General features: G+C 42.1%; 1 protein-coding gene across 1 annotated transcript in view; it reads left to right on the top strand.

The window, feature by feature from the left end:
• Positions 1-13,818, top strand: part of GPR156 (G protein-coupled receptor 156) — a 133,831-nt gene extending 120,013 nt beyond the window's left edge. Inside the window, exon 10 of the mRNA XM_069069991.1 lies at positions 9,480-13,818. Within this exon, the coding sequence (XP_068926092.1) occupies positions 9,480-10,844 (1,365 nt within the window). The 3' untranslated portion in view covers positions 10,845-13,818. The remainder of the gene's footprint in view (positions 1-9,479) is intronic.
• The last annotated feature ends 331 nt before the right edge of the window (positions 13,819-14,149 follow it).

The following is a 14,149-nucleotide window of genomic DNA, read 5'->3' as shown; positions in this document are numbered from 1 at the left end:
ACATTAGAAAGGAGTAGGGGCTGGTGGAAGGGAACTCACTGTGACTTTTTTTTTTTAAAGCAATCGGGGTTAAGTAACTTGCTCAAGGTTACACGGCCAGTTATTCCTGGTGCTAAGTATCTGAGCCCAGATTTGATCCAGTTCATCCCGACACTGGAGCTGGTGTTCTTACTCGCTGAGCCACCTGGCCACCCCTAAGCAATTGGGGTTAAGTAACTTGCTCAAGGTTACACGGCCAGGTGCTTCTGGGTAGGTGCTAAGTGTCCGAGCCCGGGATTCGATCTCCAGGTCATTCCAACACTGGAGCCGGTGCTCTTACTCGCTGTGCTACCTGGCCGCCCCTCACTGTGACTTTTTACACTAGCTGAATTAAACACAAGGTGGTGGTTGTTTTAATTTAAAATTTTTAAATTAATTTTAAAAGTTATTATTTTTTCATTGCAATGTTTTGTATTACCAGAAGAGTACATGAACAAGTGTGTGCTATTTGTAGTAGGATGCTTTGGCTTCTCCAATAGCAATGCAATTAATTAGGTATTTTTGTTCAATGTTCAAAGTCATAGAATAATACGATCATAACAGAGTGGGGCCCTTCTTTCCTCCTCTCTCCCTCTCCCCTGTTAAGAATGCCCACATTTCCTGCGTGGTGTCCACATGGCAGCTTTTGGGGTAAGGAGAAGCAACTTCCACCTGTTGGTGACTCCTTATTGAGGGGCTTGCAATGGGAGAAGACAAAGAATTCTGTAACTGACTGCTGAGTCAGAGGAGCTGACTACTCCATAGACATACTAAACAGACTATCCTGTCCCTCTGCCTTTTTTCCTTTCTGACTGTGTTCTCAGCTTTTACTCTCCAGGTGGCATGAAACTTAGTTCTTCCTTGCCTCATCTCATGAGGACCCCAGCACCATTCCCTACAATGAGCAGGGACTCAGGAAGGCATGCTGTCCAAAGGATGCCTTTGCCCCTCCTGTATTTGCTCTTTCCTGATCTTAGGCAAATGACTCTCCCAAAATGGGCAAGTCTACAAACTGAGCCTTGTGAATTTGAAAGGTTCTGGGTTTCAACTCAGCAGCCAATTAGGGAATTCTCTCATCTCCCACAGTAAACCCCTCAGGGATAATTATGCATAAGCTGGCCCCTCCCAAGTTTCCATGTGGTCTCCAGGAATGGAGATTGAGTATACTTCCTGGGAGGAGGGAAGTACAGAGAGGAGTTTTATTACACTAATATCATGTTGTTGCTGTTGAGTACTTTCAGCCATGGTTAACTCTTCATGAGTGTTTTTGGCAAAGTCCATTTGACAGATGAGGAAACTGAGGCAGACAGGGTCAGGTGACTTGGCCAGAGTCACACAGCTAAGAAGTGTCTGAGGCCAGATTTGGACTCAGGAAGATGAATCTTCCTGACTCCAGGAAGTATCCATTAGGCCAACTTGCTGCTCTGATATCATAGGGTCATAGATTTAGATCTGGAAGGGACTTTGGATGTCATCTAAGTTTTTCTGATGTCACTCTTAATGCCAGTCTGGTCCAGACAGCAGCTATAAATAGAAAAAGAACCGAACACAGTCCTTTGTTTTCATGTTAGGACAAGAGTGGGCATCAATTTTCCTTTTCTGAGAGCTTGGCATGATGATTACTCAGAAAATATAGATTTCAAACCTAAAAAAAGAGAGAAGGCAAAGAAATGCTGCGTATTTGCCCTTCCCCTCTCCTCTCATGTCTTCTTAGGCTCAAATCAGCACCATTTCTGTCAGAAAGAGCTGTTCTTTCCCAGCTCTTCAGCATTCAGGCCTTTATTTCAAAGCCAGATGTCTTTCAGCCTGGCAAAGACAGAAAGATGGTCTTTGATACTAAGTGAGGAGGCTTCAAACGGAATCTTAAAAAAAAGAAGAAGAAGGAGAAGAAGAAATGTAAGCACATAAAAGAGGGAAAATAGCTAGCTGTTTTTCATTCTCAGTCAGCAAATGTCACAGGCAGCTGAAGAGACCTAGTCTTTAACCTCTGTGGTAATTTGTGACATCCGTGTGTGTGTGTGTGTGTGTGTGTGTTTGAGCTGTGGTGTATCATCTTTCTCACAAGGTGAATGAATCTTTTCTGCCCAAAGAGATGTCATTAGTTTAGGTAGGGGGAGGGGAACCACAGAGGAGGTACAAAGGAGGATGCAGTGTAAGCCTTTTGTCTGCAGTGAGGTTTGCCTGGCCTCTGCAGGGTGTGCCTCCCGACCACAGCCTGTGGCGTTGGGGATTTGCCAGAGCCCTGGGAGACACGCTATGGGCTCAATTTAGGGAAATCAGCAGTCATTGCCAGGGGGTAGTCTCTAGTCCCAGGCTGATTCTTAGGCTTATAACAAATCCCAGCATTCCCACTTGTAAACCCATTGGGTAAAAATATTTGCCCTTCCCTCTCTCTCCCCTCAGTACATATTCACATCAGCCTGTCTGTTCCCTGACTCATATGTAATCTAGGGCAAGGTTGATCTTGAATGCTTTGCAGGCCTCAGTGTTCTCCAATGCAGCTGGGTGATCTGAGAAAGGTCACGTAAATTCTTTGAGTCCTAGTTTCTTAATCTATAAATTAGAAATAATAAATAGCTTCAGTACCAACCTATTGGGCATGTTGGGAGACACAGGTGAGGCAACATTTTGGCAATTTTAAAGTACCATGTAGGATTGTAGGTTTAGGACAGGAAGGGACCTCAGAGGATCCAACTCTAATCCCTGCAATTTAAAGATAAGGAAAGTCAGACACCATGAGGTTAGGTGACTTATCCAGGGTCACACAGCTAGGACGTACCTGAGGTGGGATTTGAATCTATGTCTTTCTGACTCTAAGTTAAGTGCTCTATCCACTACATCACACTATCTTTCATTGTTTTTGTTGTTATTCACTCATTTCAGTTGTGTCCTGCTCTTCATGACCCCATTTGGGTTTGGTTATTCTTTTTGACAAAGATACTAGAGAGGTTTGCCATTTCCTTCTCCAGTTCTTTTGCAGATGAGGAAACTGAGGCAAACAGGGTGAAGTGACTTGCCTAGGGTCACACAGCTAGTAAGTGTCTCAGGTCAGATTTGAACTGGAGAAAATGAGTGGTCCAGGCCCCAAGCTCTGTGCACTATGGTGCCACCTAGCTGCGTTGCCTTTTGTATGAATTGTGCTGTTACTGTTGCATTGGACTGACTGCCTTCACCCTCTTTCAAGGACTCTACCCTCAAGTTGAAAGTTGCATCTTCTCACTCCTTGCTTTCCTAGTTGACCTTGGCTCAATTCCCCCAGCACAGGGCAGAAGTCAGGTGTTCCTGGTTTGGCTCCCTGGGTTTGTATACTTCCTGATGGTGAGAATGCTCCCAGAGCAGGTTAACTTTTGCTGTAACCAGTAGAGGAAGCTCATTCATTCCTTTTTTTTTTTTTCCTGGCCCTGCCTAAACAGAAGGGGATTTCCTCTTTTTCCTGGTTGACTTTACATTATGAGACAGGCCTGTGGAGATTTTCCTTCCAATTATAGGGATGTGCAGAAAGCAGAGATGAATAAGGCTCAGCCAAAGACAGCTGCCTAAAGTAGGTCAGATTTTGGTCTCAAAACGGCAGTGCCTGTCCTTGTTCCTTTAATTAGTATATAGTCATGGTGATATCACAGCCCCACTTTCTTTACTTAGTGACAGAGATGTATTGTTTAGTTTGACATTATTAAATCAGCCATCAATCACCTTGGGCTGCTTGGGTTAAGGGAAGATCATCTTTACCCTGACCCATGTTTATACTATTGTCCAGTATTCCAAGTGGTCTGGGGGGTGGGGGGCATAAGGGAAGAATTTTTAAAGGAACCAACCACCCAGCTATTCACTAGCCCTGCAAGCTGATTGTCAGCCCCAGACTGTCTTACTGACTGACATTGTATAGTTGAAATTTCCTCTTGAAGGCTGGATTATTAAATTTGCAGAGGTCATAGGGACCTTAGGCACCATTGAATCCAATTCCCTGATTTTATAGAAAAGGACATTAAGGCATGGGGAGATTAAGTAGGAGTAGCTAGCATGTATGAGAGCAGCTATGTGGCATGGTGGATAGAGTGCTGGACTTAGAGTCAGGAAGACTCATCTTCCCAAGTTCAAACCTGACCTCAGAAATTTCCTAGCTGTGTGACTCTGGGCAGATCACTTCACCCTGTTTGCCCCAGTTTCCTCATCTGTCAAATGAGTTGGAGAAGGAAATGACAAACTGCTCTAGTGTCTTTTGCCAAGAAAACCCCAGATGGGGTCATGAAGAGTCATATATGACTGAAATGATTGAACAAGCCAGCGTGTATAGAGCTTTAAGGTTTGCAAAAGGCTTTACAAATGTTATCTAATTTGAGCCTCACAATAGCTTTGAAAGTTAGATGCTGTTATCCCTGTATTACAGATGAGGAAACTGAGGCTGAGAAAGGTTCAATGACTTGACCAGGTCTTACCGTAGCTAATAAATATCTGAGGTAGAATTTGAACTTGGCCAAGGCTAGTGCCCTATCCATTAGGCCATGCTGCCTGTCTTTAGTGTCTGCTTTTCACTCAAGAAAAGGAGGGCTTTGGTAAAGAGGGTGGGGTTGCCTTTCACTGCCTCCCTTCCTTAAAGACCAGCTGAGAAGAAAGACTGGTACTGTACAGAACAGTTGCCTTGAGTTAAATGCATCCTATTACTCACCCACACCGCTCTTAGCTAAGCCTGACTCATCTTCACTCACCTGACAACACCCCAGATTTTATTGCCTGGGGTGAAAGGAGGAAATGTGGGCCTTTAGTAGGTAGGGGCTTCTTCTGTCTGGTACACCACCAGCTCATCTGTGACCTGGGCTTTCATTGTATTATCTCCTTTTAATAAGGAAACTGAACAAATCCAGATCCCCAATAGCCCTGACTTGGAAGAAGGAGAAAAAAACCTGCCTTCATGCTTATAAATGAAAAGCACTGTCTAGGGAGTGGAAGAAAGAAGTGGAAGGAAGAAAGGATTCAAGAGTCTCTTCAGCTGGATTAGAGTAGCCTCTTACAATGAGGAGCTCAGCCAGAGGTGCTTCTGGTGAAACACGAGTCTCCCCACCACCCTGCCACCTCCCCACTCCAGCACTCCAGCCAAAGTTGGCTATTGTTTGGCTGTTCTAACTAGTCACTGATGCCTTAATTCATGCAAACGGGATGGGCCAAAGGCAAGCTTTACAGATGGCTTATCCCAGGAGTGGGGAACTTACAGCCTTGAAGTCACACGTGGCCTTCTAGGTTCTCAAGTGTGACCTCCAGGACAAAAGTTCCACACCCCTGGTTTATCCCTTTGATATTCAAGCCACTTACAAAAGCCTAGATTTTAAGTTATGAAGGACCATAGAGATCATCTAACCCAACCTCCTCCTTTTATAAATGAGGAAAAAAACAGATCCAGAAAAGGTGAGTGACTTGACCAGGGTCACAAAGGTGATAAGAGGAAGAAGCAGGATTTGAACATCTGTATCTTTCCCCAGAGTTTCAGTTCTTCTTCTAGGAAAGGGGTTAACAAACTGTAGCTAGGTGCTAAATCCCTATTTTTGTATGGCCCATTGTAAGAGTAGTTTGTGTGTTTTAAAATAATAAAATTTTACTTTAAAATGTAAAAAAAAAAAAAAAACAATTCTTAGCCCTGGCCTTACACAAAAATAAGCCCAGTGGCCAGAGTTGGATGACCTCTGGGATCCTTGACACATGGCACTAGTATTGTGTCATATATGAATATAAATCCCTGTCATTGCCAGACCCAAAGTCCAAAGGTTCATTATCACAGTAGTGCCCTCGGGAATAGGAAAGGTCAGTCTTCTTCTCCCTACTGATCTGTAAAATCTGTTCAGGAACTATTACTCTGTGTGTGTGTGTGTGTGTGTGTGTGTATGTCTATGTCTATGTCCGTGTCCGTGTCCATGTCCATGTCTATGTCTGTGTCTGTGTGTGTGTCTATATATATATATATATATATATATATATACATATAATAAAATAAATTTTTAAAGCTTTCTTTCTTTCTGGAGGTAATCAGGTTAAGTGATTCACCCAGGGTCACACAGTTAGTAACTGTCTGACGCTTAATTTGAACTCAGGTCCTCCTGACTTCAAGGCCATTGCTATATTTACTCACTATACTACTTACGGTATCTTAAGAATCAATTATGAAGCATCTCTTATATGCTAGTTACTGGGAGATACAAAACAAAAGTGAAATAGTCCTTGCCTTTGAGAAATTTATAATCTAGCAGAGGAGGCAACTGTTCTGTATAATGCGATAAGATGCAGCATAATTGCCAATGGCACTTGAGTGGCCCACGTTTCTATTCTTATGTGGTGCCTCTTGATTTTACCCAAGCTAAGGTAGCATTCTCATGCAACTTCCAACTAAATAGCCCTCCTGGTGAAGGTGGGAGAAAAATTCAGAACTCAAAATCTTGTAAAAACGAATGCTAAAAATGACATGTAACTGGAGGATAAAAAGAATAAAATATGATTAAATTTTTTAAAAACAGAAAAAGAAATGTTACTCACCTGCTTCAACTACTGAATCTTTCAGGAGCATCCTCCTGTTGAGTGGCAAAAATCTATGCTATGTCTTAGTAAATAATTGCAAACATGTCAACACCTTATGTAGTATTATAAACTTTTAAAAATGGGAACATCTGAGGATAAGCTATTTTTCTCAGAAAATATGGACCTCATAACTTTGGTGTTGCTTCAATAAATATGACTGGGCAAAAAATAAAAACAAATAAAAGCTCAAATAACCCTCCCCAGGCATACTCCCCTGGTCAAATGGCAGCTAGGTCATAGAAGGCAGATAGCACCAGTCTTGAACACTAGAGATCAATGCGTGCCTTGGACATTTGCTAGCTATATGACCCTGGGAAGGATATTTGACATTGCTCAACTTCAATGTTATTATCAATAATGATACTGACTTTACAGATTCTCATGAGAATCTGGTCAGATTACAAACAGGTCACTTTGTAAACCTTAACCATGTAAAGTCTAGCAATTACTGCACAGTAACCCTCCCCAAGAGGGTCTGTGGTTGGTGGTTGATGTTCCCAACCCAGTCAGGCTCTTCATTTACAAGGTCACTGTGAAAGAAAATCTAAATGCTTTCATCAGTGATAAACCATAAGACTTTCCATTCTCTTCTTTTACAGCTGAGGAAACTGAGGACTAGAGCTGTGTGTTTTGACTATGCATATTTGTGACAGTATGAAGAATTTGCTTTTATTTTTCTTTTCAATGGAATGGGGTGGGGGTGGGGATGAAACAAATTTGTTAATTTTTAACTTTTTTTTTTTTAAAGAGGGGAGACAACTTGCCCAAACAATGTCATACCGTGAATTAGTGGCAAAGGCCAAATGAGAACCTTTTCTGATGACATCACAGGGATCTAGCTAGGTTCAGCCTATCCCACTGAGAGCACGTGCTCCCTCCCCTTGCTTGGTATATCTACTTGGATCAGAGGTTATGAAAGCACCATCCCTAGCTCAGGTTTCCTTCTTTCCACATGTATTATCTCCCTTGCATTTCTGGGCTGTTCAATGGGACAGACCCTTTGCTCCTCCCTTCACTTATTTCCATGAAGTTGTTCCTCAGATCCTTTATTCTGAGAAAGTGTGACTCACCCAGCCTGCCCCAGCAGGCATTCCAGAAATTGCCTGGTAATAGGAGGGATACGCCAGCCTTTTTGGGAGGGAGAAGGAAGCAGTGACAACAGGCCTCTACCTCTGCTCCTCAATAACTAAGCCCTGTTGATGATGCTACACAGGACATGACCAATCCCTAGGTTCTGCCCATCCCCATTTAGGGCTTAATACATTGGAATAAGCCTGGACTTGAGAGTAGAAGTAACCCAGAAGATCCAAAGAATGCTAGCTAAAAAACAACTTAGTGGTCATAGGATTACGAACTAGATTTTCTCATCTACTAGGAGCATCTAGTCATTATGAAAACGCATTTTATAGGGGAAGAAACTGAGGCTCAGAGAAGGGAAATAAGAAATTGATTCCTACCTGGCATAGAAAAAGAGTCATATTACTTTCAGACAGTCATTAAAAATTTTTTAAAAATTAAATTGTATATATATAAATAAATACATATATAAATTATATATATTTATTATAATAATAAATATATTTATATGTAAATAAATTAAGAATTAAAAAGTCATTTAAAAAACTTAGAGATCAGATTTTAAAGTAATTTTATAAAAAGATTCTTCCTGTAACCTAAAACCTTTATAAAGAGAGTTTTAATTTAAGATATTTAAACCTCAAAAGTAATAAGAATAGGGTTGTTAAGTGTAATTATTTTAGTAGATGAAATAATAAATTCACATAACCTTTTTAGAATTCAGTTCAATAAGTAATTATTAAGTGTTTACTGTGTTATAGGTGCTATGCGTGTAGTTACTGGAAATACAAAGGCAAAAATGAAACAGTCCCAGTCCTCAAGTAGATTTTATTCTAGGCCACTAATTCACAGGATGAACTTGTTTGTGTGAGTCATTTCCCTCCTTTTCCTTTATTCTGAGAGGAGAGGGGAAATAACATATACTAAGATAAATACATACAAAGTGATTTCATGGGGAAAGAGACTTAAAACTAAGGGAATCAAGAAAGGCTTATTGTAGGATGTGGCTTTTGAACCTTGAAGAGACTCTAAGAAGTAGAAGGGAGAAAGGAATGTATTCTGAAGATGGGGAAAAGGTATAGAGAGGTGATTCCATCAGTGATTGAAGAGTACCAATACTGAAGCATGCTACCCACCTCCTGACCCCTGCTGGCCACAGGATGCAGAATGTGGCATGTATTTTTAACACGGTCAGTGGAGGAATTTGTTTTACATGACCATGTATATTAAAAGAATTTTCTTTTTTTTTCTTTTTCCACTTATGGAGGGGTGGAGTGATAGGAGGGAAAGAAAATAGATTTTTTTTCATTGGAAAAAAATTAATTTAAAAAAGAAATGGAAGGTCCTAAATGAGACCCATCAAAGTGGGCTGATTTTGCCAGAATGAGAAAAGTCTATAGCTAGATAAAAATAGCCTATGAACTATTTTGTGGTGACTGATTTTTTTGGAGCTCCCAGAGATTTTTCTATAGATTACTTAGAAAGATAAAAAAAATATGGCCTGATCTGGTGGAATTTGGTGCTCAGTTAAAAAAGAAGTCCACTCTGGAGTCAGTAAACATCTGATGTTTACTACCTGTGTAATTTTGGGCAAGTCACCTAATCTCCTCCAAGAACTCTTCCGCCTCTAGACTTAAGAATGTAGACCATCAAACACTCAAATTGTAAGAAAGATAAAGTATTAATACTCAAATTAAAAGCGGTGTGACAATGTTCAGTCTCTCTCTCTCTCTCTCTCTCTCTCTCTCTCTCTCTCTCTCTCTCTCCCTCTCTCTCTCCCCTTTTTCTTCCCTCCCTCATTGATGATTTGACTTTGATTTTTACAGAAAAATGCCGTGATTGAAAGCCTACAGGAGCAAGTGAACAATGCAAAGGAGAAGCTAATGAGACTGATGTCAGGCGAGTGCAGCAGTGATCACCCTAGCCCGGCTGCCTCTCTGGACCTTGCTCAGGGCAGGGCTCGCCCCAGCGAAGCCTCTGTCCATGGGGCTGTGGCAGCTGAAGGACTCTTCAACAGTCCCCCAGATTGTGGTGGGGAGCCCTGCCCTGCCTTCCCAGACACACAATGTAGTCCAGCCCTCTTTACTAGTTTACAGAGCCTTAAGGATCATGTCAAGGACCAAAACTCTTCCCCACAACACCAGGAGCAGATTTCTGATTCAGAAGACACATCTAGCCATTTACACTTAGAAAATACCCAGAAGCAGCAGGCTTCCCAGAGTGACAGTCCAAAAGCAGGAGACCAGGGGCTGATATCCCCAAGCCAGAATCTTATACCAGATCCCCAAACCAGCATTCCTCAGAGACAGAAGCAGCTCAGAAATTCAGAAACACCCCAAGAGCAGCCGAAGATTAACTATGTGAGTAGTGAGATGCTTCAAGAGGTCTTACAAGAACTGAGCCTGGGCAAAGTAACTTACCCGTCTTGTTCTCCCAGTGGTCCCCAGTGCCTCAGCCCCAGGGTGCACCAAGAGGACAGTGCTGCCCACAGTCCCCAAAAGAGGTCTCCCTCTAATGACATGGGCTTTAGCCCATATATGATAAGAAGAAGACGGGCATCCCAGAGAGCCTCCATGCATTTCCCAGGGTCTGTGCCTTCACAAACATGGTGCCTAATGAACAAGACAGTTTCTAGGACACAGACTGGGCTAAAGGTTCAGAGGGAGAACAGATTCAACCAGGAGCTCCAGGCTGGGGTTCCTGAAGGACAAAAGTTCCCTTCATGGAAACCTTCCCTGCTCAGTCCAGCACATGGTAGTTTGAGTCCACAGTCTGAGAACAGGCTGAGACAGTCTGAGGAATCCAGAACCAGAGGAAGAGTAAGAGATGGATTTCCAAACCAGTCTTCCTGCTCTGGGCATGTAGAAAGTCAAGTTGCCCCTCTCCTTTCCAGTAACCCACCAAGTCTCCTCCGGCTAGAGAGACCACAGCGGATTCGTATGGACTGGCCAGCCCTGCCTTCCCTATGTGACTATGGAGATTCTGAGTCCAGTAGCTCTGATGAGCCATTCTGCCGCTGCCATCGGCCATACTGTGACATCTGCTTCCAGACTTCAAGCGACTCTGGTGACAGTAGCACCTCTGAGAATGATCCTGAACCGTCACAGGGCACAGCCCACTGGGCCAAACTGTATGCCAGGTCCCACCCCATTGTGAACTTCAGAGAGGACTTGAAACCTACATTGGTATAGAAAGCAGTGGAGGCAGTCTATTTAGAATGCCCTCAGAGGTCTCCAGGAGAAGCTTTTGACTCCAAAGGAATGGATCTAAGTTCATTCAGCAAGTATTTATTAAGCAACTGTTTTGTTCATGACCAACTCACTGTGTGACCTTAGTCAAGTCATTTCTTCTCTTTGTGATTCAGTCTCTCCATTTAGAAATTAGAATGCTGTTACCTGCCTTGTGACTACCTCATAGGGGTTCAATGACAGTCCCTGATGGGATGTCTGCAAAACCATTAAGATGCTGAGAGGCAAACTTTAGCTCAGCATTATGAAGAAAAACTTCTTAACAACTAAAGTTATACTAGGGTAGAATGTGAAGCCTGGGGGAAGGGGCAGAGGAGAGAGTTCCCCATTCTAAGAGCTTAGGAAACAGAAGCTGAATCCCCACTTGTTGGAGATGCTGTTAAAAAAAAGCCTTCCTTTGGAGACATGCATCAAAGTACATGAGATCTCTTTCCACTCTGTGACTCTGAGGTTCTATAAGGTACTTTGAGATCCTTGGGTAAAAGGCATATGTGAGTACCAAGTCTTGTGTTTAAACTATACCGACTGCACTGAGTTTTGGTGCTTGATGAATACTTATTGAATGAATGGGTAAATGGATGCATGAAATATGTCGAGCCAGTTCAGCCCCTGTGACACCTGAATTTGGTACTTTGGTCAGAATGGGCTCTATTTTCAGAGTAAGTGCACAGGCTCAAGCAGTCTCCTCTAGCCTAATCATTACCATCTCTGAAAAGGGAATTGATTTCAGTGCAGGGATAATAGAAATAATTTTGGTGCTATTGAAGACCATACTGTCCATCACTCATATTCTTGACTCTCTGACTAGGTTTAAGGTTATGCCCTTAGCTTAGTGTAGGAAGATAATTTGAATTGAAGGAGTATTTGAATGACCCCAGAAGAAGGACCTAGGGGCAATGAGTGGAAGATAAAAGAGACAGACTTTGGTTCAGTGGAAGGAAAAATTTACTGAAAATTAGGGCTGTCTGCAAGTGAAATGGGCTGCCTGGGGAGGTGACGGGTTCTTCCCCATTCCTGAACATCTTTCACTGGAGGCTGTTTTGCCACTTGTTTGGTATGTCATAGAAGATATTTCTGTTCAAGTCTGGCTTAGATCATATAGCTTCCAATTCTGGATTTTTGAAATTATGAATAACACAAAATATGTCTTTGGTTTCTTTCTACCCTTCCAGCTCTTTCCCTCTTTACTTCAGTAATTACTTTTTCCCTCATTATTTTAGTAATTTCATAATGTCTTCTGCTCTCCCCAACCCTCCACTGAAACATATCCTAAATAAACTTAGACAACACTTTTCTGATTCTATCCATCTCCACCCTATGTTCGTTTCCTTAGGACCCCTGATTTCCCAATGTTGGTTGGTATTGCTTATAGTGGACATGGATTTTAACTCTTTAAGAGTAAACTGGGTATTTTGTGCATAGTGTAGAAGATATCTCTACGCAGGGTAGCTTTATACCACCTAAGGGACTTTTTCCTCCATCTATGTATCAGGCCAGTTCCTGAATAGATCCTTCTACCCTGTGAAAAAGGAAACAAGAAAGAGAAGAGAAGGGAGAGGAGTGGGGAGAAGAGAGGAATATGAGAGAGAGCTTTGCTTATCTCCTCATCAATGGCAAGAGGAAGGGGAAGGAAAAGAAGCTTTGAACCTGTGAGAAGAAAAGAAAATTTGAGTAGCTTGGGGGAAAAGCCATGGTAGAACATTTTTTTCTTCTCTTCCTATATACCAGGGCAGCAAAGAATAGTTATTATCCCCTTATGGGGTGGGATGAGGGTAGGAGACCCTCTTCATAGGATAATAGGATCATGGAATTATAGCTAGAAGATGCCTTACATACTTATCTAGTCCTACCCCCTCATTTTATAGAACAGATAGTTCTCATTTTGGATAGAGTGTTTGATTTGGATTTAGGAAGACCTGAGTTCAAATTCTACCTCAGCTATGGACAAGTCACTTTGCCTCTCTTGGCCCTCAGTTTCCCTATCTATAAAATTAGAATAATAATAACACCTACCTCCCAGAGTTGTTATAAGGCTCAAATGAGATGAAAAAAAAACTCATTGCAAACCTTAAAGTGCTATGTAAATGCTAGCTATCATTACTACTAAGTGGGATGTATATCATTACTGGTTAGGGAAACTGAAGCCTGAATTGGTTGAGTGGCTTGCCCAGGATCATACAGTTATTAAGTGTCTGTGGCAGGATTTGAACTCTGGTCTCCCTAATACTAAATCCAACACTCTATCCACAGTACCACATCTTTGTCTTCTGATTCCTTGCCAGCAGCTGGGTGTGTCTAACCACATTACTTATGGGAAGCTGAGCCACTGGGAGAGACTATACTTGTTAGCTGCCCTGATCTAATGGTCTTATCTGCGACCTAGCTGGTCACTGAATGTGTATATTTCTATGTATGTGTGTGCATGTGTATGCACCAGAGTGTATATATATGTATATGTAAAAAGGTCTTCCTGCCATTTTGGCTTTGTGCGGTGTGAAAATGTGGTTTTTGACAACTAGCAGGAGGTACATAAAGAGCATTGTGGCATTGTGTGAAGAGTAGAGGGTTCTATTAGAGCCAGAGGACGGGCTTCAGATCTCAGCTCTGCTACCGACTACCTGTCTAATCCTGGATTCAGGTTCCTCATCTGTAAAATAACAGTTGGGCAAATAAGTCCCTCCTGACTCCAGATCCTGGGATCTTATACTTAGGCTCTCATTTTTTTTTCCTAAAAATCCTTGAAGACTAATACTCTGAACCAATGGTCTAAGGACGGCTTTCCTGAGTAGCCTATCATGCCACTGTTATTTATTTTTCTTTAAACCATTAACTGACTTTATAAGTTATTATGTGTGGGTTTGTAGTTCCTAATCATTTTGTTCTTATATTGTTTGAGCTGTAGTTTAATAAAAAGAGAAACCTTTTTCCAAGGCTGGTTTCATTTCAAATCCTAACCTCAAGCCAAGGACACACTGGGGCACCACAGGAAGAAGTACTCATGGTTATTGACTCTGGATTTTCCTAATACCTATCTACCCAATGTTAACATTCCTTTCATATGCCTCAGTGGTCTCCCTGAGAGGCTTCTAAGTCCCTCAGGTATAGCCCAGAATGATACCCATTGAAATCCTTCTTATTCTTCATGGACCATTGTGGGTGCCATGACCTCCTCCATGAGATGTTGTTCCCCATTCTCCTTGGCCAAAAGTGATTCCTCCCTCCCTGCTGAATTTTTCCTATGCACTGGT

Source organism: Petaurus breviceps, unplaced genomic scaffold (genome assembly GCF_028583685.1).
Source record: "Petaurus breviceps papuanus isolate PSGF00001 unplaced genomic scaffold, PetGlider_PUasm1.0 90792, whole genome shotgun sequence".
In the NCBI taxonomy this organism is placed as follows: domain Eukaryota; kingdom Metazoa; phylum Chordata; class Mammalia; order Diprotodontia; family Petauridae; genus Petaurus; species Petaurus breviceps.
The sequence above is the reverse complement of the archived record's forward strand: the minus strand, read 5'-3'. Positions and strand labels throughout refer to the sequence as shown.